At 42.1% G+C, this 27,814-nt stretch overlaps 1 protein-coding gene and 3 non-coding genes across 7 annotated transcripts in view; 2 read left to right on the top strand and 2 right to left on the bottom strand.

Annotated features, from left to right (window-relative positions):
* The window catches only part of LOC122570240 (aryl hydrocarbon receptor protein 1-like), a 155,244-nt gene that overhangs the window by 127,246 nt on the left and 184 nt on the right, over positions 1–27,814 (top strand). Inside the window, exons 4-10 of one of the 4 annotated variants that reach the window (XR_006317773.1) lie at positions 10,495–10,584; positions 22,378–22,587; positions 24,153–24,447; positions 24,570–24,711; positions 24,787–25,254; positions 25,335–26,324; positions 27,214–27,491. Coding sequence is in view for 3 of the 4 variants with exons in the window: in XM_043732331.1 (XP_043588266.1) it covers positions 10,495–10,584; positions 22,378–22,587; positions 24,153–24,447; positions 24,570–24,711; positions 24,787–25,254; positions 25,335–26,324; positions 27,214–27,423 (2,405 nt within the window). In the remaining variant the exon portion in view is untranslated. The remainder of the gene's footprint in view (positions 1–10,494; positions 10,585–22,377; positions 22,588–24,152; positions 24,448–24,569; positions 24,712–24,786; positions 25,255–25,334; positions 26,325–27,213; positions 27,492–27,814) is intronic. The other 3 variants (XM_043732332.1, XM_043732331.1, XM_043732333.1) reach the window with 3 other exon arrangements.
* Trnam-cau lies at positions 21,285–21,356 on the bottom strand. Its single transcript has one exon. It is a non-coding gene; the product is annotated as a tRNA-Met (tRNA).
* Positions 21,803–21,874, top strand: Trnam-cau. Its single transcript has one exon. It is a non-coding gene; the product is annotated as a tRNA-Met (tRNA).
* Trnam-cau lies at positions 22,090–22,161 on the bottom strand. Its single transcript has one exon. It is a non-coding gene; the product is annotated as a tRNA-Met (tRNA).

Below are 27,814 nucleotides of genomic sequence, written 5' to 3' on the forward strand. Positions count from 1 at the left end.
GATGATAGGTCGAGCCAGGCGTGGAGAATCGGAAACCATTTCGTTTCAACGTCTTATAAGATGTAACCTACACAAATTGGTGAAAATACATCGTACACTTTATTGTACAACAGTCGTTACGGTGATAATTTCATGATTGCGGTCCTCGGAGAAGAACGATATGGTACTTTGTTTGAGACAACTCTGGGCAAAGTAGAGTCCGGTAGAGAAACGTGCTGAGGTCGGTTTCGTGTCGAAAGATGCACAACGTGCAACAATTTATAAAGGTACATTGTACAACATTCATCGTACAACAATTGTCATTCCGATAATTTTATTACCAAAGGACTTGAGAGGAAAGATGAGTAATCTGAGAATACTCATTGGGAAAGTTAGATTCTAATTGAGAAATCCAACGTGTTATAAGATGTAGCAGGCAGAAAGTATACAACTGCCGTTATTATGATAATTTTATGATTGTTAAAGGCTTCGGAGGAAATGCGATGTGGTATTTAATTTCGGAAAACTATGGAAAAGTTAGATTCTGCTGGCGAAATCTGATTCGGTTTATTATACGATGTAAAAGATGCAAAAGCTGGAAAATTCTTAAGCGAAATTTTCCACAGGTGGAATTTTCTCTTGGGTTAAGTCGAGGTCATTGGGGAACTAAATTTTATATTTTTATTCAGCGAAAATAGGAGTAACTCGGTTTTATCGCTAACGCGTTACGTAAGAAATGTGCTTAGTGTTGCTTTATGTAAGAGATAGGTTGCAGCTGGTCTAACTAAAGAAATGAAGCACACATAGGAGCTGGCGCCACGAATTCGTCTGACCTAGGTATCGAATAATGTTACTACGCGAAAAGAGAGCCGCCAGCGAATTGTGTATTCGTCTACGATTTTCCTGAGACTCGGGATCATCGGTTGTCGAGGATGATTTTTACAGAATTCGTGGACGATCGAGACGAACGACAGGAAAACAGGCAGGACGAAGTTGAGCAATCAGCCAGGAGGCAAAAGGGGCAGACATGCAAGCATCAGCAACAAGTAAGAGCTTGGATCTGCTGCTCAAGTCGACGGTGAACTCGCACGGAGCACACTTACGTTGCAGATTTATTTGACTATCGAACGAACAGCGAAATATTCGCTCTCCTATTTGTTTATTATACGTGTTTATCGTGCTTAGCAATTTTTAAAAATTGGCAGTCTTTTAGCTATATTCAACTCGTTCACTCGTCGTTTCGATTCGCAAGTGCTTGAACATTTGCCTCTTATTTTTTGTTATTATTTTTTAAATTTAGAGAAAGGTATGTATAGTGTATTAGAAGTCAATAATACACTAGAAGTGAAATGAACGTGTTAGGCTGGGACTCTACAATCGTAGTAAAACACGATGACGGAGAGCCTGATCGTTTACATTGTCTGCAATTGCCATTAGAAATACGCTAAGTATCAGAAGTATACTTAACAGGAGAAAGAATGCACTAGCAGTTCTAATGTCACAGTAGTATGGGATACTACGCTATACAGACATCTGCATTTTTGCCATTACCTTAGACAATGCATTCTTTCAGACTATTTAATCATTACATATGATATATATCATTAAACAAAATATGTATTGATAGCTGTAGTTAGGAAGACTGTATTTACGTGCTAATAAGCATCGATCGCTGTTTGCTGCAAAAATCATGGAAACTGTTTTCCACGGGAAAAAACATTTCGAAAATACATCGTTGTATAATCGAGGCAATTTCTGGATAAAAACCAAAGGTAGAATGGTTCTAATAGGAAGTTTGAAAGGAAGCGACAAGTCGCTCGAAATTGTTCAAAGTCGCACGCGTTTCATTATTCCATCCGGAGAGCCGGTATCGAGATTAATCAAACAAGATAGGCGGGTAATCTGCACTGGCGATCGAAAACCGTCGCGCGAAGAGGAGCCGAGTGATTCGACAGGGGCAGGTGTCGAAGCTCGGCAAAGAAAAAGGCGAGCGTGCGTCGTCCACGACCAAGGAAGTGGCAGCCTGTCGACGATTAAATGAACTTTTATTTTCGTATCGGCCGCGTTCCAGGCTGTCGTGAAGCCGCCGGATGCTGCCTCGTTAATGACCGTGTGTGCACTGTGAATGGCGTTGTATATAGTGAATGGTATGGCAAATATGTTGCAAACGAAGTTTACGAGGTGAAGGTATTCCAAGTAGCCAGATTATTTTTGTTTTATATCGTCCAGTTGCTATGGCTGCTTTTTTTTGTCGTACAGGGTGCATCAAAAGTAGCGTTAAAATTCTTCCAATCGTGTTATTAATATTAATTTTTATCGGTTTTCTGCGATATCTTATGAATGTTCTTTTCGCGAATATAATTAGGTAAATGAAAGTTGGATAGAAAAGTTGTTTTAACCAGTGAATATTACAAACAGTTTGAACTTTGAAATGGGCGAATATTCTTTGATCACCTTGTATACAGAATTTATAGGCATTCCATTAAACTCATTTAGTTACCTCATCTAACGGGGAACTTGATCATCGTTATTACGAGCGTCGAATGTTTCATTTTATAGCGGTAAACCGAAGTACCGAATGAGAGGGATTTTTGCCCGTGTATGACCATAAAGTTTGTCTGAAAGATAAAATTGTTTATATATTTCGGTGGAATAATAACGCGTCGAATAAGTCGATATTAAGTTTTAGTGCGTCGGTGCCTTCTTCATTAAACCAGAGGAGCAAAGTTACACAGTCCTTAAAAAATTCAATCCTGCAAGATTTTAAATACGTACGATGATTAAATAGTTCCTACATATTTCTACAAAAATGTTACCAGCCACCGGTTAATAAATAATCGACAGCGCCGGTGAACACGAACACGATCCTTTCCACAAACTAAAGCCATTTTTAAAACCAATATCCAAGACAGAATATCGAACAAAATGGACATGTTATTATTACAGAATCACTCTGTATACCTGTCACAACGTCCCTTCGAGACAAGCCCATAAACCATTTCTCCTATAATCGAATAAATAATTCCGAATGCTAGTTGTACTATCGAAACGACAAACGTGGGATTGTTTTGAAAGAAACATTTGAACCCCTTTAGGGGGAAGGGTGGCATCGAAACAGCAATTTCTGGCCCGTGATTGCGTTCCTTCATAGCGTAACGGCGGTTTAGACTGATAACCGGAAGCCGGGCGCAAGGGAAAACGGGGCGATCGGCAAAGTGTAGTGAGTCAGTGAGACACGGGCTGAGTCAAAGGTAAGTGTAGGTTAGGTGGGTGCATGGGATGGGATGATATGAGGTTAGGTTAGTGGTCGACGGGGCTCGCCTTGGTCTGGCACCGCTAGTCCTTCCCGTATTGATCGCGTGCTCCTTTCCTCCCTTAGATACCACCCCCTTTTGCGCCTTACGTATCGCCAGCATTTGCTCTTACCCTGGCGTCGACACCGACGAGACACCGACGAGACACCGGCCATGGATCCTTCGCATCGACCAGATTCGATATTCCATCCGAATCGTTCGTTCGATGACCCTTCGCGAGTTTATTCTATTTTATTCGTCTTCCTGTTCCTCGTTTCCTGCTGTGGCATCTTAATTTCCTCACCTGTCATCGGGATTATTATCTTTCGCTGTAATTGGTCGACTAATGGTACTAATTAATCGACAAGTTACAAGTTGGCGGTTATTGGCGTTTCTTTCACGGTTTTATCATTTTTTTGCGATCTCGTTAATACTGGAACTATCAAACTACTTGAATCGATCGATCAGCAATTTTTTATAGAACTTTAGAGATGTATATATTTCGTACGGAGATTATGTAGACTTACTATAAATCGTTATTAGATACTTGGAATGATCTTTTTTAAATATATGGACAATATATGTAAAAGCTTTATATTTCAGTCGTAGGTGATTCTACTAATAAGTAGAATAATCAGTTGGCTCGTAATTTTTAGAATTTACTCACAGAATTTTATTTCTTCGATATCATTAAACTTGCCACTATTATGCGTTTATCGGTTTGTAACTTAACGTTATTAGTTGAATCGCGCTAGAGGACGCAGGTGTTTCTTTCATCCCCTTAACTTCTTTTATTCTTCCATTATGTCCTTTCATTCTTTTCTCATTCCGTCTGACTCAGTAGAAGTCTTAATCGCCGGAACAAATGAAATTTCGATGCTTGCCGCAGAAACAAGTGTCCTCGCTGCGGATAGATGCAGATACGATTAATCATTCGCGGGCATAAAACGTCGTCGGCGGACGTTTCCCGGAAGCGCGCTGTCTAGCCATTTTGCTTAGTTCAGACGCGAAAAAAATGCCGTCTTGATTTTTTTTCGACGAAAAAGGTCCCGTTGCCTCGCGAGTATTAGTTTCGCGAACGTGGCTCAAGCTACCCTTCCGGTGTCCATAATTAATCATGCTCGAGCATGAAACCCATCGAGCAAACCATTATCGTTCATATTATTATTTCTTGCGTCTTATCATTCGTGTATTTAACCCGGAACATTTTTTCCTCTGCCGTTGATTTTGGACGAGATGATTGATGGCGCCACGAGATCATCGATTCAACACCGATCTCGATTTCTTGGAATTTCGTGTTCAAATCTCATCGATAGATGTTTGCTTGACATTTGCTTCTATTCGACAGCGTTGGAGTAAAACGCCGTTGAGTTGAATATTTTGGACATTTACAAATGGGAATTCTCATTTTCGAATAGAATGTGAAAGCTTCTGAATGTGCGTGCCTCGAACCCCAAAAGATACAATTTAAACGAGGCTTTTTACATTCATTTCTAATTGTTTAATCAACAACTATGGCATCGCGAAAGTGAAACACTCACACCTGCGACTCGAACACCTTCCAACTTACCACGTTCGAAATAAAGCGTATGTGAGGCAAAGAAATTTCACTCGAGAAACACGTGAACGTTTAATCGCAATTATCTAGACCGATATTCAGAGTACCTTTTGGGACGTAATTCGTCAGAGCGGAAGAATCTGTCTGATCTCGTTTCGCGTGGCCCGTCAACCTCGACAGCTTTAGCAACTGTAGCTTTGTCGTTCGTGCGTACGTCGCCGATAACGGCCATTCCTTCGTCACGGAGCACGAACGCGACCTGGCAATAATTTTATGAATTTATCGTTTTCCACGTGTTCTGCCGGCGGCACTCGCGATTACTTCCCCTATTTCGTTAATTAAGTCGTCCCTTACGAAAAACATTACTGTTCAATAGGCTGCTTAATTGCCTGTGCGTTAATGAGCTATATAAAGTCTTAACTAACTCCTGTCGTAAAATCAGTTTGCGTTACTGAGGACTAGTTTTCATTCGCGTCTGGCTGCGAGGCAGAATGAACTGTGATCCGAAGTGACTTTATTCCAGAACAGTAGATAGGGTTTTAAAATACAGGCAGAAGATAAATACCGATTGTGCCCTATGTAATATGTACGATACCGTTCGTAATTATTCAGTGAAAATCGAATGCTTTTCGATATTGGACGCTGTCAAGTCGAAAGCTTCCTAATTGAGTATTCTCAGGTCGAAAGACGTCAGATAACACTCCTCCAAATTAAAAGTCTTTAAATTGGACGCTACAAGTGAGAAGTTTAGAAATTGCACGCTCCCAAGTCGAATGCTTTCAAATTGAACGCACTTAAATTGAGCGCTTTCAAGTTGGGGTCGTTCGATTCAAAAGTATTCGAGTCGGAAGCTTTTAATTTTACGAGCCTAGAATGCGAAAAAATTCCATATTGAAACCTATTCTACCAAGTTTCTCGCTTGTGGAGGGATCTATTAATCCCTGGAGAAACTACGAACAGATTTTCACCGGCGCAATAATTTTCCTGATAAATGTACATTGCGAAAGGGAAAACGTTATTGTTCGCTATCCAATGCATCGCAAGTAATAGATATATTATTATACAAAACAGATAACAGGGAGTGTAATCGATATCGCAGAACATATATTTACTTAGTTGATTTATGTACTGTGCCATATGAAGTGCGAGTTAATTGCCGACTCGTAATGAATCATGTGTTAATTAAATCGCAACGTAATTGCATTTAGTAGCTCTAAACGGATCCCCTCCCCCGAATAAAGATTTCCTTTTGTTTGTATTAATGAAATTCCGCGATGCAAAAAAAACGTGTGTCTATTATCTGATTTACATACAAAAATTCATTAGGCTTTACATGAATTAAAAGGAATCACGTTACAATTAATAGTAGAATCTTTTATCTCGGTATGTAATTTATTACGGTGAACGTTGTCTTCCGATAAGTATCTGTTACACCTGCGATCACACAGAAACTAGAAGAAATACAAATTGCCGTTTAATGTTCAACAGATATGGCAAAACCAACCATCGAGCTTTACGTTTTTGTAAAGTTGAGTCCTAAAGCTTAGATCTCAGATTGATTACATTTTTATGTAGATACAAGCGGACCACCGACGTTGATTCGAATAGAAATTAATTTTTTTTTTTTAGATTGGAATGAAGCAAACAGGACATTTGCGAATTCTGTATTTTTCTGAATTGAAATTTTTCCAGGTCGAAAACATTGAAATTGAACGCGCTCGAGATAGAAAACTTTCGAATTGAAATCTTCGAGAATTCGAAGCTTTGATGTTAAAAGCTTTCGTCGTATCGGACTGAAATTTCACCGATTGAATGCTTCAGAGACGAAATGTACGTGTTCCTGTACGCAACACGCGGTGAAATTCGCAGCATTTTCGAGCAAGGGAAAAACAAACGCCGAATAAAAACGAAGGTAAATTGTATGCGATAGGAAGGAAATATGCTAAGGAGCAGATATACTTGGCCGATTAGATCGTGGCTCGAAAAATTGGAAGCGAGTTACGTGTGCGGAAACTTAAGAGCAGCTTAGTCGAAATAATAAAGGAACTATAAATTCTGACTGTGAAGTGGCACGCGAGTTGCGCGCTATCAATCCGCGAGAGCTCTGCGAAGTGGCGATCAAAAGAAACGCGATATCCTTGCAGCGTTAACGTTTTATCCCCATTTTTTCCTTCGTTGAATCTTTCCCCCTTTTTCTTTTTTAATAATACCGCACTTTCACACCGCTTCCTTAATTAATTGTTAATGACCTCGTGCGTAAAAAATAATAATAAAGGAATATTCTTAAACTGAGTAATCCCCCGTACCTTATAGCGTGCTATTATTTGATAACTGTACTTCCAACTCGAACGTTCTCAATTTCAAACATTGCAGTTTCACAAAAATTCGAAAGTTCTCGCTTCAAGCGCTTACCATTTTCAGAGCTTTTCATTCGAAAGTCTTCCGTTCGATGCATCCAAGATTGTGAAGAATCATTCAAATTCCAACTAAGTGTCATCTCTTCTACGTTCATAATAAACAGAAATTCCAATAAATTTCCTATAAACAATAATCTACAGATTCATCGACAATTATTCATACGGTTTAAGGTGTTAACAACGTGCACGAATTGAAAGCAAATTAAAGGAGAAATTGTTATTAGGAAGAAAGAGAGAGAGAGAGGAAGGAGAGAGCATCGAAGGAGATGTAATTCCGATTGAGGTTATTCGTAGGCTCTGCATACCGAACGATCGTGCCACGGCCCGTGTCCGTGCCCGTGACTTCTAGTTGCATGAGCGAAGAAAATGGAAAGATTTCGTGCGTGAAGTATTATTGGCGACCCGCTAATACACCAGAGTCAAGGTGAGGATGAAGGGGTATTAGAAGTTCACGCTTGGACGGAACACGCGAGTACTCGCACACTCGGCACGCGACTGATTCGCTGCCGGCCAACACACGCGAGAAATAAAAATCCATCGATTTTCTTTTCTGGCCCCTTGTCCTCTCTCGTTTTCACCCTTCGCTGCTCTTCCTGGATCGTGTCAACCGCGAACTCAGTCTCGTGTAAACGATACGAGAAATACTGTTCTCCTTTGCTTTCTTCCTCTTTTTATTCTCTCTTTTTCCTCCTTCTTTTATTTTCTTGAATTGTCAATGCACGAATAAGCAACGTTCAAGCATTTTTGGAAAACTTAATGACGCAAGAATGCACAAAATGTGGATAATACGGAATACAAAGCAGAAATATGTAAAAAAGATTCTTTACAATATTTAGCGAATGAAAGCTATCTCGATAGATTTCGTTTCTCTGGTAAAAATATAAAATTCGCATAAACGTGCGTTGAATAATAACGAAGAAATTTCTAATTTTCATTTTAGATTGGACTTTGAATAATAATATTATTTGATTAATAATTGAATATTATTTCTATGAGTTTGACCTTTAATTTACTAATTTTTAGTTTATCAGAGTCTTCTATTGGTTGAAAGATTGGGCTTTAAATATTGTTTCGATAAGTTGGATTGACCGAATTTTCATTAATTTTTATTTTATTAGCGTTTTTCTTATCGTTGGATGGGTTTAGAGGAGGATGCAATCGCGCCGATTAGACGGAATCCCACGGGGGATGGGACGATTTACAGAAATGGCCATGTCGGCCATTTCGAAGGGAAGAAGCGTAGGCAGGCAGCGAGAAAATCCTATTACAGCTTATATTCGTGGTACAGGGGGTTGATTGAAGCTCGGGGAAACTCGCCCTCCACGCGGATCCGTATTGACGCGAGCGGCCGGAGAGAAACCCACCCTCTGGATCAACCAATCAAATCGCAGCATCCGTCGCGCATGCGATCGCTTCGATAGCCATCCCCCGACATTATCGGTTATGGTGTCCCTACCCTGTCGGTGAACCTTGGCGAATTTCTCGATGCTTGAAGTATTTCAATTTACAGCCTTCCGATTCTCTGAATTCGGATTAATTCGCAAGTATTCAATTTCGAGGCGTTCGGTTTCTGCTAGAGCAAACTGGTACACAGGTTGCCTGTTAAACGTCATACGGGATCCCACGGACTATCTTCACTGTTAAATTGTTGAATCTCGCACTGAATGGAAAATTTTGTTTAGGCTTAGAATTTAAATCGCAGTAAATAAGGATCAGCTAAATTAAAGTAGCTACTTTGAAGTGAAGCTATTTATGCAAGTAGTTCTATTACAATAAATCCCGAGTCAGCTACTGAAGCTGATCTCAAATCATTCATCGGTGATCAAGTTTACAGACGCAGATTTCATTATGCAATTCCTACTTCTTCGAAAAATTTTTCCGCTGTACGATTTGATAATGCGTTTTATTTGCTCGCGTGAACTGCATAAATGTCACAAAGCGTAACAAAACAGAGCAAGTTCCGAAGCATTCAAGTCGAACACACAATTTGCAAGCGTTCCATTCGAAAACCTTCCAATTCCCAATGATACGTTTTAAATATTAAATTCCATTCGAATAACCTTCCCCTCAATGCCTTTCAACTGCCAAACGCCAAAAATCTAAAAATTGTCTAGCCCAGAAAAATACAATGGAGCTCGATTGTTTCTACCTATCTATCTATAAAAGAATCATCTATTCCACGAAACAACAAATACCTCGAAGCTAAAGCAAAAGAAAAATCTGTTATAAATTAACGCGAGGAGGTCTGAGTATCAGAGTTCTCTTCATATTTCCGACCAATAAAACCAGTCGGACGTAGTACCTGGCACGGGCACCTACGGCAACGGGTCGAAATAAAACAAAACAATACACATTTAGCTCGGGAAACGGGCTAACAGACAAGTACTTTAAACGACCGATTCCCCCGCACTCGTTTCTAGCCTCCGACCGTTTAAACTAGGACGGATATTTCGGGCTTCGATACGGCCGTTCGAGTTTCTAGCTCGTTTTGGTATTCGAAAGCCACCACACCATCGGCCACGTCGATAAATGGGGAAACTTTCCGGAACGTTTTCGCCCCGGCCAGCAATTCCCCGTTTTCGGAAAGGAAACGAGCACTCGTTGTGCAACTCCTTTTCTAGAAGTGAATTATCGCTACAGAGAATTTTTTTCTTCATTCGTTCCCTTTTTTTTTCTTTTTTCTTTCTTTTTAATTTCGTATCGTCGATGATCATGGGATATTATCCCCCGGAACCCCGGATGGATTCGATAGTAAATTGATAAATTACAACTCGTTGGTTATAGACTTCTGTGGAAATATTTTTGCGGTTTTATATCGAATAGTATAATCAACTGACTTGTAGTTTCTATCAGGTTGAAACGTGCGTAATGTCCGGAAGTTTTTGAATCTTTCCTTTCAATAAATATTTGTGACTTTGTAAGACATTTTCTATATCGTTTTGAACCTGAGAATTCTTCTAGAATTCAGTGTAGTCTGAATCGATAAAATCGGACATTTCGTATGCGTTGTAACTTGTAAAATTGACTCGACAAATTTGTTTCATCATCAGCCTTGTTTTTATTATACAACGAAATTTATTACCGCTAATAATTGATAGCTTTTTCGAAAAAAAAATTTTTTTTTTGCTAATAATTCTGTGTAACTCGATCGCGCGAGACAAGTGTGAGAATAACGTAGGCTAGAGAATATCGATGGAATGTTTATCGAACCTCCAGTAATATTTGCAAAATAATTCGTCTGTTACAGGCGCTGAACGGGTTCCTGCTCATACTGACCTGCGACGGCGAAGTGTTCTTCGCCACTCACAGCATAGAAAGTTACCTTGGCTTCCATCAGGTACTTCCGACATTTTCTTTCCACTTTAATTATCCAAAGTTAAATAGCCAACCCTTGAAAGAAAGTAAACTTCCCAAGGAGCAAGTATTCATCACGAGCAAGTTTTTAGTTTTTTAACGTATTATTAGTAGTCCGGTTGCAGTGTAATTTCAGGCACAGTACCTACACCCTCGGTGTTGGTTTATCTTCTCATGTCCACACCCAACACTCGCTGGTCACGCCAGGTCCGTCAACTTCGTTCTACGTGTCACGTTTACGCAATCATCATCCCCCTTGTCCGAGCTAACGCGGCTTTTTCCCCTAGTACACCATGGACGTACATTTTTCAGTAGACTTTCGCGATTATCTGGTCTAGTTAACGTTCCAATAACTCGTATATACGTACCTATGTAGGCTCTGTTCGTGATTAGGTTCCTTCGAATATTGGAGATCCTTTCAGATAATTTCATATAATTGGATATACATAATTATCAAAAGGTCGAGGCGATGTAGGAACGGTGTAATTTATTCTAGAATGCCTGTTACGTTAATTCATCGTCGAATAGTTCCTTCACGCTCTATACATTTTAATTACTCGTAATAGACAATTCAGTCGAGTGATTCATCTTCGTTGTATATTGGCACGAATAGGTATTGGAATTTATTATTTATATTTTTATTATATATTTATTAAATACTTTATATATATAATTTATTATAGAATTTATTATAGAATTTATTATATATATAATAAATTTATTATTATTATATAATCGATCGAAATGGGGTTGTCCGTCATATTCAACGAGCACGATTATAATTTAGGATGTTGATACGTATTCATATCTTTACGAACACGTGATACTGTGGCATCAACTTTCTGCAGCACCTCGTGTATGAATTATAATTAAAAGCTTCGAATCATATACAGAAAGGGAAGATTGTCACGATTTTGAAAGTGAATGCAAAATGTTGTATGAAAATAAAAATATTCGTCGAAGAAGAAAATACTTAGAAGATTGATAGATCGAAGTGGGAAATTTTCTATGTTACAACTTGGTACTTCAAGTATTTTGAATACTTTTGCGTACATTCTGTGCTTTCTTCGGTGCTTAAATTTCCCACAAATCCAATCAAATAACAATCCTTCGTAATAATAATCTTTGTAATAGTAATTCGTAATAAATAACAATCCTCATCAGCCGTCTCGAGTCTACACGCTCTACATTCGTCCCAGAATGATTTCACTGGTCCTTAGCTACTTTAGAATCGCTCCTAATTCGATAGATGCTCGACGAATCACGTCAGAACGATCATGACAGTGGTCAGAATTAGAATAACGAGCACGGAGGGTAAATAAGCGCGGCAAAATCAGGAGAAGCAGCGGATTAAAGGGAAAAGAAGCCATTTGCCTCTCTATCCGGAACAGAGCGATATCGTTCAACCCCCGGTGAACGCGTTCCAAAATGCGATCTGCACGCAGGCATCGAGCACGCACGCGAGTGTAACGAAGATAGTAAAAAAGGAGGTATTATGATTGGAATAAAGGAGAAACGAAAGAAAAAGAGCGGAGAAGCGGAGGAAAAAAATGACGGATGATGATTTCCCGACACACGATGACTGTATAAGCTGAAACGCACGCGAACGCTTTTGTGCATAGGATCGTAATTGCAGGAAACGACGGATGATGATTTTCCGATCCGATGATCTCGCGTCTCCGACAAAAGGGGGAAACGCGTTACAATCTCGCGTTTCTTGTAAACAAATTTCAAGGGACGATCGCTCGGAACCGAGCACGCTTTTCCTCGTTCCCATCGCACGCCCTTCTTACGATGATTTTCAATAGCTCCTTGAGAACTCGGCGTTTTTCTGATTGTTCTACGTGTGAACCAGTCAAAAGTCAGATTGATCGGTCCCCATTTTTCACGAAGTTTTGCTGTTCAACGGTTTAAAAAACAAACGATTTATTTTCATGAAATTATTTATCACAGAGGCGTGGTATAAAGATTGAAAAATTCCATGCTAAATTTTAGAAAATTGTGCTCGTAGTCGTCATTTCCCTCCACACTTTGATTGATGGAGCCGATCAGCGTGGCTTCTGAGAGATTCGCATATATATCGTACGCCTAGAATTGACTTTTTTTAAGATTGCTGTATTTTCGTGAATTTCTCGACTAGTTTTTCGTATCGAATCTCCGGAATCTCGATAAAAATATCGATAGCGCCTTTGAAATTACAAGTACATGTCTCGGAGCTCAAGGCCAGATTTTCAAGAATACTCAAACTCGATGAAACCCATGAAAGTTTGACTCGGCCGATATATGTGCACGAGTCACGAGTGTTTTTAACTTTAGAGTTTCGATTAACGATACGTCTGTAACGTATGCTAAGCCGCTTAATCGCATTTACCGGATAATTTGTTTATGTAAGAGAAGGAAAAATCGGAGCGACCGGGTCGGCGAGAATAATTCCTCGGCTCTTGACTTCGCGGCAGTATTCATTGAGATGTAACTGGGCACGCAAACGGTTCACACACACGTCACGATACACGTTTAACGATGATTTTTCCTCCGATTGCGGTATATTTAAGAGAAGCGAAGTGTATCGCGACTAATAACCGACGCGGTGATTTTCTCTCAGGCTGAATTTTCGTTTAACTCTTACCCCCTTTTGTCCTCCTCATAATAAATTACCGATAAACAAATAACAAAAATGCTATACTTATGCCTACGTATCAATTACTTCAGTCTTGTAACAACGTCAAAATACAGACTCCGTTCTCGTTTTATAGGTTGCAGAACTAGCCGTTTAGAAAACTCGCAAGCATTATTCAATAGCGTTCTCTTAAATCCTAATAAATAGAAGGAGATACGCATCGCAATTTTCACGGAACGAGTAGCAATTTTACTCCAGAAATACTCTCGAACCTGTTTGACAGGGAGAAGAATCGCTCCAGAGAAAATAACCGAGAAGAACATGATATTTCTCACTTGTACTCAAACTAATTAACTTCGTTTTTAGAAACTTTCAAAATCTTACTAGCGAAGCATTTGGTCGATACACGTCTTAGATAATTTCATCGATTTTCTCTACCGTTTATTTCGTTGAGTTAACCGACTTGGCGAATAAGCGGCTCAAACCATATTCTATTACACTCACAATCGCAATTTCACGTATTCCCCATCTCAACCCTTTATATCCTTTCCTAAACCTACCCAACCGCAGATTTCCTTAGTTCGTTCTTGAGTACGATAAGTTCACCCTCCAACCTTTCGTTTAAGTTATTGCTTTTATCCAACGTTGGTCACGGGGCCCGGTGCAAAGGCTCGTGGAGGATCAGAATCGGTTCTATCAGGCCAATTAAGCCGCGTACCAGCTCTGTGAACAATCCCACCCCCATTGTGTTTGCTCGACCACCCCCTGCCGCGGTTCCAGCGCAACGCTTTTTCCCTCGGTTTCTCGCGTGAGATATCGAACTAAAGAGCAACGCGAAGTGTTGCTGGCCGGTGAATTACCGCGAGGAAGGTTGTTGCGGGGCGGACGCTGTCATTACGCGGTTTTTCCAGCGATTCGAGCTTCGAGGGTGGGCGAACAACAGAGGCCGACCCGGCTCTGCAGAGTTACAGGCCCGTGTAATCGCGTCATCCGAAACGCCCTGCGATTACGTCGCGTCGGATACACGGTCATCGAGTCGGGAAATCATCGAGTCAGCTCTCCTTCTCTCGTTACCGAGCCGTGCAACTCTGTTTGCGTGCTACGTCGCGTTTCAATGAACGCGCCTCTAGCGGGAGATGCGGAGCACCTACTCGGTGCGGTCCTTTGACGATTGTATTTTAGAGGTGTTTTGCTTATCCAAGTTTTCGAGTATTCAAATTGTTCACGTTTTCTATCGTTTACGTTCTTCGACAGCTACGTATCAGACGGAGATGGAGTACCGTGATTTCCTAACTCTGGATTTATTAACTTTTCAAAAGATGCGGAGGATAGACTAACGTAAGATTTCGTAGAGCGATATCTGTCAGGATATCGTGTGACTCGTCAAAAGACAAATTGTCTCTTCTGTATCTTCTTCGTAATTGAGAAGATTTGTCCTGTCACGGTACGTTCAAGTAGTTCGGTACGTTCCTCTTCCACAAACCTCTGGAAAATATAAATCAACGAATAGTGATTTATTTAACAAACTTGTCTCTACTTTGTGATACTCGATCGAACTGTCACTAGTACTATACATTCAACTTCTGTCTACTGTATCTCCATGTATGCTATTCTATTCAGCAAATAATTGAAATTAATATTTATGTTTTTACGCGAACAAGCTGTATTTAGCGACACCTTATTTCCACCCATTTCCACTACTCGTCTACTTATTTTTCTCCCCGACTGTATTGACCCAATAACTTGCGCTCTATCTCGCATGGACCAAAGATACCAAGAAAAAGCTCTGAAACGGACTACCCTGAGGCCGGTTCCCATTAGAAATCAATCGACCGCGTTAAGTTTAACCTCTCGTCTGGAATCCTCGAGGGGGGAAGGTTGGCTGCTCGTTCGCACGCGCTGAATTATGTGGCACATTTTGACAATTAATAGCCGTTAATGAAGATGCGATCTCGAGCCTGACCCGCGGCTATTCCTCTCTCTCTCTCCCTCCGCCCCCTTCCACTTTGTTTCGGGCCACTTTGTTAGGGAGATATAACACAAAGGAGAATCGAGGGGGTGGAAGGGCGCGTCATAACTCTGCGGACGTAATTGAGAGCTCAACATTCGGTATACGCGGCGTTCGAGGTCGCATTATCGCGTACACCGGAGCTGTGCTGGCGCAAAAATGCGCGCATGTTCTCGTGCTGCGACCCAGCAAGAAGATTTCATACGCGCGCGAGCGCGAGCGCTGCGCAAGAAAAAGACGGCGTGGGGGAACGAAGAAGAAGGCGGACGACTCGGGCGGCATTCGATAATTAATGCGGCCCGCGGATTAATTATTATTAGCCGGCTGATTTGTTTCAATTTGTAGAGGGTCCTTTGATCGCGCCGAATCGTGTTTCCGTCGATTTCACCCGGCGTCCTGGCTGATTTATCTCAGTGGTTCGCGTCCCACGGGATTTACGCGAACGCGATTCGTTTGGTGTCGTTCTCGTCCTCGTAGAGGATGGTTGATGGCTACGTGTTTCGCAGGTGGACCAAATTCCCCTTCAACTTTTAATTTTCCACTTGACTTTTGCATCAGCATGTGACAATTTGATGTCTCGCCTTACTACGAGTTGTCCAAATTTCTACAATTTTTATCTTTTTTTCTTTTTTTTTCTGTCGCTTGTAGAAGATATTCTGGTACTTGAAATTGTGCTAGCTTTAGATTAAATGATTTTAACATAACTTGTACGGTACACGTATTATTTATTCTGCGTCGTATGTACATTTTATGAAGAGACAAACAGAAAACAAAGTGTGTATTGTTCGCGAAGGAGGTACTCTTCGTGAGAATATCGACTGCGAGTAGTTTGCTAGATTAGACTCTGTAATTCCTACCTTGCAGACTAAGAACATTCAGGTAGATCGTCGACAACTGGTAGACCAAGGGCATGTGGCTGCCTGACCGAGGACATTGGCAGAAACTGAATGGGAGAGACGATTGAACGAAACAATGCGTACGGATTGTATGAAAAACAAATACGCTTGCCAAAGTACGATACAGTATCTGAAATGTTTGAAACTTTCTGAAGATTCCTATAATAATGTGCTTGAACATGCTTGGGATAGCCGCATGAATCTTCCTCAAAGCGTTCGCGATGTTCAAAGATGTTGTCGAGTGACGAATTTTATGAAATCGAATCTGATGTTCGTGAGGGCATCGCTCTTGTCATCGTCGTTGCGCGTCCGAGAAGAGGGAGACGACTGCGAAACAGGACGAGCAGACAGGACACAGAGACGACGGTGAAAAATAAAAGAAAAGGAGAAAATAGAGCAAAGTGAGGCGAGGCCTTTCGCATTCTTCGCAGGAATGTAAATCAAGCCTGCCAAGGGAGCGGGACCGCTTCGATGCCGGCGGGGGTGCGCTAGCGTCTCCACTAAATAATTACAAGCTCTTAATTAACGACGAGGGTCGATCGTAAAGCCATCCACGAGTCGGCCGCTCCGTCCCGCGGATGCATGTTTCGAGATTATTTAAACGAGCAATGGTAACAAACGTTACCGGACCTTACCGGCAAAACCGCCCGTCGCTGCTAACTGGCCGCGCCACAGACGAGAAGAAGACCAAGAGAGAAGGTAGAAGGAGAAGAGATCCATGGGGAAAAATAAATGTGAGCGTAGCCGGGGCCTCGTGCGGAAAATAAAAGAGGGCGGGGTCAACGTATTTTGCGGGAGGCTCGTTCCTCGAACCCGAACACCGACACCTTCGCTTCCAACTTTTTTCGTTCTTCGACCTTGCGTCTCGCGTCCATTAGACATTTTTGCAAGACTAAGCGAAGTTACAATAATCGGAGTTGATGTGACAACTTGTCGTGTTTCTATCGATGTGTTTTTTCGTAGCACGTTGCAGTAGCAGGAACCGCGCTCGTTTTTCTCTTCCAGGTGTTGATAGGACTAGACAAAAGGGACTCGTTTGATCGAACGAGTGACGTTTCTATCGAATATCGTTGGACGATGCTAGCAACCGTGTAATAACAGCGATGAAAATTTTCGTTGATGCGGACATTAATCAGCGAAAGCGATGAACGTAGACCAGCTTCTCGTACATTACTTTTACGTGTGTACTTCGCGATAAACTAGAAACCGCTCGTGTAATTCGAAATATACATACTGCTGTTTACGTCATCATATAATACGCAGCCGTGTAACGAGAACAAATTTTCGATAATGTGAACGATTTGCACGCATGATGTAACGGCGTAGCGTACGAGGCTTTTGGTAGCCGTATCGATCGACTCCATAAATTAGAAAGCAGAAAGAAACGAACACGTTGCGAACACCATTTCTTAAATTCATTTCGAAATTTGCCATCTTCTTACAACAAATTCCAAGTAATTCACTTCTAAAGAGTTGGACGTTAATCCTAAACGCTTGAAGTAACGAAATGGAGAAATTGACAGAAAGCGGAGCGAATCAGTTTTGATTTTGAGAGGCTCGCATATCGATCTGTAATGGCAACTCGCGCAATAAAATATATAAAATTCGCACGATAATAATCGACGCGTTTGCCAAGTTTCAAGTTACACGAACTTATGTAAATTGTTCGATTTCAGGCGACTTGACTAATCCGAACGAAGCCTGTAGAGCGCTCGGAACGCAATAATGGAAAGTCGAGGGTAACGACGTAACGAGCAAGATCTCGAAGGCGGCGTGGTGGCAGGACGCGGCTATCGGGCGTCGATATAATTCCATAAATCACGCGTCGCCGGAATAAATCACGTATTAATGAAAATTACACGTACGCCCGTGGCCGGGGCTTGATATACGCGGGCCTGGGACCGCGGACGGGAATAAAATTGGCCGAGCCATGTTGGCGGGGCGGAATAAAGGGCAACGCGGAGCAATTACACGTCGAGCGTGTCCCAATGAAGTATGGCCGTTGCCTGGCTCCTCGATTACCACGGAAATCCTGTGTAGGAAGGGTTTAATTAAAATTAGAGCAAACGGAACGCTCAGCAGGGTTGCGGACTAGGGAAAGCCACAAGGCAGATCCACCGAGATCCCTGAATTCATCCAGGACCCTGTGGCGAACCGACCGGACCCTTCCACGGGACACTCGCCTCCCTTTCCAACGAGGAACGTACACGCTCGCGACTTCGCGCTGCGTTCCTCCTATATTTATTGAGAGATCGAGTTTTATGGCCGACCATGCACCGGACGCCCGACGGAGCTCGCCGATACTCCTGTGTCTTTATGTTTCCTTCGTTTCTTCGTATTTTGTGCTTCGCCTTTTGCTTCGGTATCGACATACTTTTCCGAGAAAATAGAAGGTTGGAGTTGGCAGCGGAGAATTCCTATCGAAGAAGATGTGGTTGTGGCTTTTTACCGAACTTCAGCTCACAGTGCCATAATTTTGTGCAAGATTATATAGAATAGTACGTTTGTAGATATTTTACAAAATCGCTTTAATTTAATTTCGAGGCTTCATAGTGATCCAGTGGATAGTGTATAATTGGTAGGAATTGAAAATGTGCGATTATAGTTATGCATTTGTGTTTCTCGGAGATTCTGTATTGGAAATACCATACGGTATGAATTCTTATCGAAATACATGGTATAATATAGTACAATGCCGAAGTTCTCCAAAACATATTCCTTCTACATTTTTATCCTTTCATAAAATATTCTTGATTTCATAACTTGTATCGTGATGAGACAAATATCAAACGTATCACGAACTGGAAGAAAAATTGTCCAGTTCGAATTGGAAGAAACCTTCGAGTTGGAAGAAAATCCTTTTAGACAGAATCTGAAAAACTATTCCTCTCTGTCCGTTCTAAATATCCGCTTGATAGGATAGCAAATTATTCAGTAAAGTAAATTCTACCCTCGAAGAAGCTGGAATCGATAACAGCGATGTTGTACCAAACGTTTCTTGCGATTTTCGCTGGAACAACTTAATGGAAGACTGGCATTTTCTTAAAAAAATACGTCTTTCGGTTGAATAGACGGGCATCCTATTATCGTCCACGAGTAATATCGTAACACAAGGATGGTGTGAGTAACATGGAAGTCGTGAGATCCGTGCACCGGCGACACGAACGTTACGAGAAGGTGCAGCTACGTGCAGCTACGCTGTTCCGCCTATCGGAAATGCAACGTAGTACCTCGAAAGCTGCCGTTCTCTTCTATCGCGTGATTTATTATATTATTCTCGGTTAACCGAGCCCTCGAACAACTATGACCAGCTAATGGCCTATCGCGACAATTCGACCAGCGCGCTTCCTCCGAGGTTAACGCCAGCCATCGTCGAAATTATGCGATCAGCTTTCGTACCTTCTCTCTAACTTCTTTATTCTCTGAACCAACGATAAATGTGATTTAAACTTTGTGCAATAGAGAAGATAGACAAGGCGCGTGAATCCTTTCAGAAAATTTTAGTTTAGTGGCAGAATATACGAATGGCGTTTAATTCTTCAGAGATTAAACGATTGATCCGTGTGGCTGAATTACTGCGCCGTGAATTCAACTTCGGTAGAATATTAATTTCCATAGAAGAGTCTCCTCTTTACATGTTTTATCTGTTTCCTCGCTGAAAAACGAGAGATAAGACTGAGGCCTTCACGCAGAACGTTTGACGCTTGTAGCTGCCAAAAGTTTGTATTCTGTCCATTGGCAATTGAAATTCGATCTTCGAACTTCCATAGTGGTCCACCTAAAAATATCCCTTGCCTCCCGTCGAAGAAACGCGAAACGACGTTAAATGCTTTCTCAAGGAATACTTACAAATGCCAACAGCAAAAATCTAATAGAAACTCGATCTGCGCTTACAAAAGTAACATATAAAAGTCATACTCAACCTGCCATCGCCCGTCCGCTTAAAAATGTAAGCACCATCGCCGCTATGCCTTCTCGTTGCATAGATAACACTTATCCGCCGAAGGGAGCCCATAGCCTCGGCCTCTTCATATAGAAACACCGCTAAGCGCCAGCGCCTTCCTATTTCTACGAGAGGAGCTTACACGTACGCTGAGTCTGTAGCAAGGCGAGCCCGCGTCCGTATCATTTCCACCTGGTGATTTATTACGTTATTCCAGGCGTTGAAGGCCGGACAACCGTGGCCACGTATGGTGTAGCAAAGCCGAGGCCCTGTTAATTCGATCTATTTTCTAAGCTTGGCTCGAAAGGCTTACGGTGCGTGGTGTCGGATCCGATTATATCCGATCGGCGCTCATACGCGCGCGAAACAGAGAGAAAGAGAGAGAAAGGGGGGAAGAGTTATTCTCGTTTTGGTCGTTTTTCTTGAACGAAGGAACGAGGAAACTATGGGTTTCTCGTGCGCCAACGGGGCTCATCGTCCGTCGCTGCCTAGCCCGGATTAATTATGCGCGATAAAGTGCGTCGGACACGTGTAGTTACATGTGCCGTACGTGCGCCTATGTCGCCGTCGCGACGTCACGACCGATCAGATATTTCCTGAAATAATGCCGCTGCCTCTGCCCGTCCCTTTTCTCCACCCTGGCCGCGTCGACCGTCTGATCGTTCGGGGCAGTTTTAACTGTCTACCACATTGCATTCGGGGGTTGTGGGAGAAATTATTGTGTACCAGGTTCTTCGACGTTCCGTCCGATGTTTCCTATTTACCCAGATTAAACCACTGGATGGCTTTCTGAGTCGAAGATAATAGATTTCAGAGAGAGTTTCGTTGAGCGTTTGTAAATGGGTGCATTTTTCGAGATTTTGTACTAAAATAATTGTATTCAGCATAAAATATTCAAATGTAGGGATATGTCTGAACGAAGAATAAACTTTTCAACGCTTTATTAAACGTTCGTAGAAGTTCTATTGAAAGCTGCGCAGTTTCTATTTCTGGTAATTTCCAATGTTATTTTAAGAAAATAAAATAACGTAAGTGGTATAATTAATGATGCAATACAGTGAATAAGTATCTATAAAAGGACAGTCAAAACTATATAACAGACATGTTTCTGCGATTAAAAAAAATTATAGAAAGTTTATTTAGCAAAGAAATTGAACAACGTATATCTACTATGAGTGTACAGGAAAAAATTAAAAAAAAAAAAGATACTCCGACTTCTTAGCAGAGCGTGGTTTCGATCCACGGACCTCTGGGTTATGGGCCCAGCACGCTTCCACTGCGCCACTCTGCTGTTGTATTAGACAGATCCCTAAAGCTGGTTTTATATCGTTTACAGGGGGTGAAAGTAAAATAGATCAATAACTTGGAGTTATAAAAATTGATATCGTACTATGAAGTTATTAATGATAAGGAGGCATAAAAGCGTACAAGACAGGGAGCTTTTTTAAACGTTACATTCACGTAACATTCGTTACGAAACTTTTTTATTAGAAAACATAAAACACACTATGTATTGCGATATTTGTTTATGTAACAGATAATAGCGCATTCCATCGAGGAATATTATCCTTCTACGTATTTGAAAATGTGAATGGCCAAATTTACAGTCCGACGAAAGGAAATATACTTACATTGTAAATTTTCAAACATAGAATTATAAAGCTACATAATTAAATTTAGGAAAATTAAATTAATATCCAATCTCGTGAAAACTTATTAAGAAACAACCCTCAACGAAGCAGAGTGGCGCAGTGGAAGCGTGCTGGGCCCATAACCCAGAGGTCCGTGGATCGAAACCACGCTCTGCTAAGGGTTGATTGATTCTTCTTCAATCTTTTTTTTTTCATTTGCTCGACCATATTCCTGTGACTTGCACACGTCTACGGCCTACTCTTACCATTAAAATTTATTCAACACGCGTAAAATTAAAAGAAAATTATGAAGAAACTTTGGACAAACTGGCTACAAGCAACTTCTGGTAAAAAGATTGAAAAAAAAATATTTTCGGGGGAAATCAACCCCCTTAGCAGAGCGTGGTTTCGATCCACGGACCTCTGGGTTATGGGCCCAGCACGCTTCCACTGCGCCACTCTGCTTCGATGTTAAGCTTTCTACGAAATTTCAGCGTGTTGCAAATTTCTATTTTTACTCATTTAATTACCTTCTCTAACGTTGATCTATCGTTTTGTATATCCTACGTTACCACGAATAATTCTACATACGCGTTTCTATGATCAACTTTAAAAATTTGTCTTTTAAACGACGTCCGAGGGAAACTCGTTCGTTAACTACCCATTTTTTATTTGTTTCAGTCCGACATCGTCCATCAAAGCGTTTACGAGCTGGTCCACAGTGAAGATCGAGAGGAACTCCAAAGGCAGCTCATGTGGAATTCTTTTCTACCCGCCGAAAGTGCGAGTCTCCCCTTGCACGACGCCCTTTCACCCCAGCACAGTCATCTTCTCGAGCGCAGCTTCACCGTCCGCTTCCGGTGTCTCCTGGACAACACTTCCGGCTTTTTGGTGAGTATACGGCTGCGTGAATTCAAACGTTACTTCTCACAGAATCTATAAAACGCGTTTTCCTTGCTTGAAGATAACGTTAAGATTGCTTCAAGTTCAAATTAAAATCGTTTAGTGGTCATCGTTGTCCAAATAATGTCAAGGTTATTTCAAAATCGTCTGTAGCTTGTTTCCAGGCTGTGTCAAGGTTACTCGAAGACCTTGTTCTCTCCATTCGCATATAATTATCACTTAAATATCATACGAAGTAAATTTAGACCTAAAGAAAGAAGCGATTGTGATCTTAAAACCTCTCATCATTGCCAATATTGTTTGGATATTCACGTAACCCAGGAGTGCACGTTTCTACCAGCAGTCGAATCGATACCGAGTCTTTAGCTGTGCGTATCTCGCATGCCTGGTCACAGTTCCATGTTCGTTTAGTGAATGTGCAACGTAATTCTGGTTCATTCATGGAAACCTCCGTATACAGAGTCACGCGAACAAGGATGATCCGTTGACCCATGAGGAGGAACAGTTTCCGTACTGATATCTTGTCCCGGTATCCCGGTAAAAATCGTTCTCGTTTTAACCCGTTTCTGATAGAAGAGAATAGGTTCGAACGAGCGTTACAAGATACGGCTGTGTCGCGAGGTATCGATCCGATTTTTACATCAAATTTTCATAATTGCCAGCGCGAGCTGTCCTGCAACTCATGATAATAAAGTTAATTGCGGAGGAGGGAGTCAGTCTCTCCCTTGAACCTTAATTACCGTGTGTTTTCCTCCGGCATCTGGTGGCTGGAATTGCGGCGATCTTTGTCTCCGAGAAGTTGCCCTAAGCTCGTCACATTTTCATATTTTCGTTGTTATTTTCAACGAGCTTGTTATTTTCGTTGCAATTTTTAACTCCCCCCCCCCCACCGTTCGCATCCACGTTCGTCTATTATCAGTTTGTGTAATTCACGTCTTAATCTATTAAAGATTATCGTATTATAAGTATTTAAGTATCAGTTTTGTGGATTTCGTAAAATTGTAAAATTGAAGTTAAAAAATAAAATAAAAACAATATTAGGCGAATCCAGTCTTTGATTGGTTAGCTTGACGAATAGCTTAGTCAATTGAACTGGCGAGAATAATCTCACCTGAATTTTGATAAAAACGCAGAACGTTTATCGTACCGCAAAGAAGAACGTCGATTAGGACACTTCCTTTTCGTCGTAAACCTTTTATGATTACAGTTTCATTTTCATAAACGTTAAAGCGGTGGTCTTTTTGCATGACTGTCCTATGACCTGGTCGGATTACGAGCTCCTCCTTTTCGTTCTTCTTTATAGCTTTGGGACCCCCTACTTGTCCCGCGTTATACCTCTGTATTTGCTAGCTGTCTGGCGTAAGGTAATTAGTGTTTTGTCGTGCTGCGGCTCGCCAAAGGGTAAACTCGATTTTGTCCACGCTTTGATTTACGTTCCTCCTCATGGACGATGGATAACTACCTTTTTTAGTGCACTACTCCGCGAAATCTGCGAGAAAATCATGCCTTTTCTTTCGTTTCGTTTTCTTGTCAGTTGTCTGTTCTTTTTCCAGCGTTTGGACATCAGGGGTCGAGTGAAGATACTTCATGGTCAAAACAGGAAAACGGAAGAGCCGCCGTTGGCTTTGTTTGCTCTGTGCACGCCGTTCGGCCCACCATCGTTGCTCGAAGTTCCACAAAAGGACGTGATGTTCAAAAGCAAGCACAAGCTCGACCTTGCGCTGGTTTCTATGGACCAACGAGGAAAAATGTTGTTGGGATATTCGGACGCGGAACTCGCGAACCTTGGCGGCTATGATCTAGTCCATTACGATGATTTGGCGTACGTTGCGAGCGCTCATCAAGAACGTAAGCATCGTTCCGTATTACATATTAATATCTTGGTATTATTTCGAGAGATTATATTAAGTTAGATAAATAACACGTGATATTATAGATTCAACTATGTGTTCTATGATAATAATTTTTAGTATTGAAAACCGGAGCATCGGGCATGATAGCGTACAGATTCCAGAAGAAAGACGGCGGGTGGCAGTGGCTGCAGACTAGTTCCAGGTTAGTCTACAAGAACTCGAAGCCCGACTTTGTCATCAGCACGCATCGGCCACTTATGTAAGTTTCGATTCGAAAACCCGATCAAACATTTTCACTTTTTATTAAAATTCTTCTATCTTTGTAATTTTTCAGGGAAGAGGAGGGCCGCGATCTTCTCGGTAAACGAACAATGGACTTCAAAGTGAGCTATCTGGATGCCGGTCTGACCAACAGCTACTTCTCGGACAGCGACAGCCTCACAGGTTCCGTGATGACGCCGACACTTCCCAGCCAACCGACGTCACAGAGAGTGAACAGGCGGTACAAGACCCAGCTGAGAGACTTCCTGTCCACCTGTCGAAACAAACGTACCAAACTGACCGCTCAATCGTCCGTTTCTCCACCCGCCACACCCACAGTCGCATCCGTGGATTACCTCGCCGCTGATACCAGCGCTGCGGCTGCAGTAGCAGCAGCATACAGCAACCTGAACACGATGTACCCGACTGCTTACGCACCTACTGCGGTCGCAGCAAGCACGGATCCCTCGTTGACCACGTATATTGGTCACACTGGCAACTATCATCAGACTTTGTACCCAGCTACTGCGTTGGACAATAGGTGAGATTTATTGAGCATTTACGTATCAAGTCGAGAAGTTCGTAGGACAGAGAATAAACGATATTTGTCTACAAACCCAGGTACCTTACCGCAGCGACGGAAAACCTATTTCAATACAGGCCTCTGGGCTCCTATTATCCAGAGTACCATACCAGCACAGCGTACAACGGTTTCATCGACGTCTCGCTACCTACCTACGAGACGCATCAACTAACGAGTAAAGCGGAAGAAAAGCTGTACTGTCAACAGCTGGGTGAATCTCCTAAGTACAGCTACGTAGAAACCAGACATCCTAGCAGCGTCAGCGGATCCCCGTATGCAGCCAGTCCTGTTGCGAGTGCATCCACGATGCATACTGCAACGGCAGACATTAACATCGTCCGTGCTGGTAGCAGGCACTCCCTGGAAGGCGGAGCTTCCTCCAGCAATTCCGCTGGAAGTTCCCCGGTGACCGGACCTACGAACGGCGTGCTCACTCCGAAAATAGAGGACGTGAAACCGGAAGTTTACGGAAATGAGGCGCCACGACAAACAGTTCTCATGTGGGGAGCGCCCCCTGCGCGTACTCCACCGAGAAACAACGGCAGCTACAGCCCACCCACGCCACATTCCACCCATTCCTCTACACATTCCACTAACGCTAACGCTGGAGATCCGCTCAAGTCTCTGGCGGAAATGAATTCCATGAACGGCGAGTGCAAATGGCGACAGACGTCGCCAAGCGAGCAACAGACTACCGCGCCCAGTTCACCGAGGACCAAGGCGCAGCCACAGCAACAGCATCAACACCATCAACAGCAACAACAGCCCCAACAGCAACAGCAGCAGCAACAACAGCAACAACAGCATCAGCAGTATCCAGTGACCACGTCTCAGTATCAAGCGGCAGCGGCAGCCGCGGCTGCAGCTGCGGCCGCAGCAGCCAGCACTATCGGATACGCGCACTCGCATCCAGGCCATGGCCACGGGGAAGCGGGCTCCGAGGTATGGCAAGGAGTGCAACACCACCATCACTACCAGTACTATCCCTACCACCATCACCACCCCGCACCACCAAGGCACGCGCCCCAGTGAGTGTCACTGCTGCCTCACCGATTTTAAAGTATACTAGATAAAAGGGATACAGTGAGGTCGCAAAATCGGACAGCGGTTAAAATTTACAACTTTCGACAAAGGCGTTAAGTACGGTCACCAATTGGTTTAACCGCAGGTAGGGTCGTACCAATTTCACACGCAAGTACGCACTTGCCTCGGTATTAATTGTTGCGATCATGGAAAGTTGTAAACATTAACCACTGGCCGATTTTACGATCTCCCTATATCGCTTCTGTCTATTATAATTCTTCCGACGTGTGAAAATGATTTTGAAGTATTCGAATGGCTGTCAGGTCGTAGTTAATCCCTCCAGGATAGCCGAAGTGGGGTAGATGTAGAATTTATTTTATAAAATGATTTTGTTTCGATGAACCGGAAATGTTCGATCGATTTGATTTTACTATAAGTCATCCTCGAGGGGTTAAATAAAAATAAGTCCTAGATTTCGAGAAAAATTTATTTATTTGGTGCGATAGAGTAAAAATAGTCACGCGAGAAGCGATATAGCTACCTTCGATACCTTTGATATTTGACTGCTGGGCATGCACGTAACAAGTAATGCACAAAACTTCTCTCAAGCGTACCACTATAGATTTAATCATACTCTGCATGTCCACATTAATTCATTTCTCGGAACGTTTATTTCGAACTCGAACATTTGTTTTCCGTATAATTTGATTTGACTCACTGCACTTAGGAGAAAAGAATTACGCTCACGTCTAAATCGTTGAGAATCGAAAGGAAGGTTTTATCAAATGAATTATGAAGAACTATTGAGTTATAACGAAGTATATAATAAGAACAGAGACAAATGAGGGAGCGAAAAGGGTTGCAAATAACGGGGAAACATACTTTCGGTTGCAGCACACCCCCGTCAGCTGTGGGAACGGGGACGGGAATCGGCATGGGCATCGGCCCGGACAGCAACACCAGCAACAGCAACGTCTTGTACCACCCACCGCACCACCACCCTCAGCACCAACACGCGGTGGCATCATCAGCGGCGGGAATGGGCCCAACTGTCCCTCAGATTCCAAACCGGACGCCGGGAGTCCTCTGTTGTCCATCTCTGAGGTGACTAACACCCTGCTCAACCAATAGTCTCTTCGTGACCTCAGCATCGCTCCGTTTCAGTGATGAAGGTAATTTCAGGGTCAATTGATGAAGGTAACCAAGGATGAAGGAAGTTGATCAAGGCGATCAAGTTGTGTGATAATTATCAAACTGATCAATATCAGATTTTGATTTACTTCTACGAATGGAAATATAAAGAATTCGTGAATGTTGACAGGGTTAGAGAAATAAAGAAGAAAAGTTAAAGATGCTATATTTTCAATATCTCGATATTTTGTGTATTCTTCTACATCATACGTATTCTATATATTTCTATATATCTCTATAAAACATACACAAACGTTTACAGTATAGTAATTATTACATTTCATAATATTTAATCTGATGACTC

The sequence above is a fragment of the Bombus pyrosoma genome, linkage group LG8, assembly GCF_014825855.1.
Source record: "Bombus pyrosoma isolate SC7728 linkage group LG8, ASM1482585v1, whole genome shotgun sequence".
NCBI lineage: Eukaryota > Metazoa > Arthropoda > Insecta > Hymenoptera > Apidae > Bombus > Bombus pyrosoma.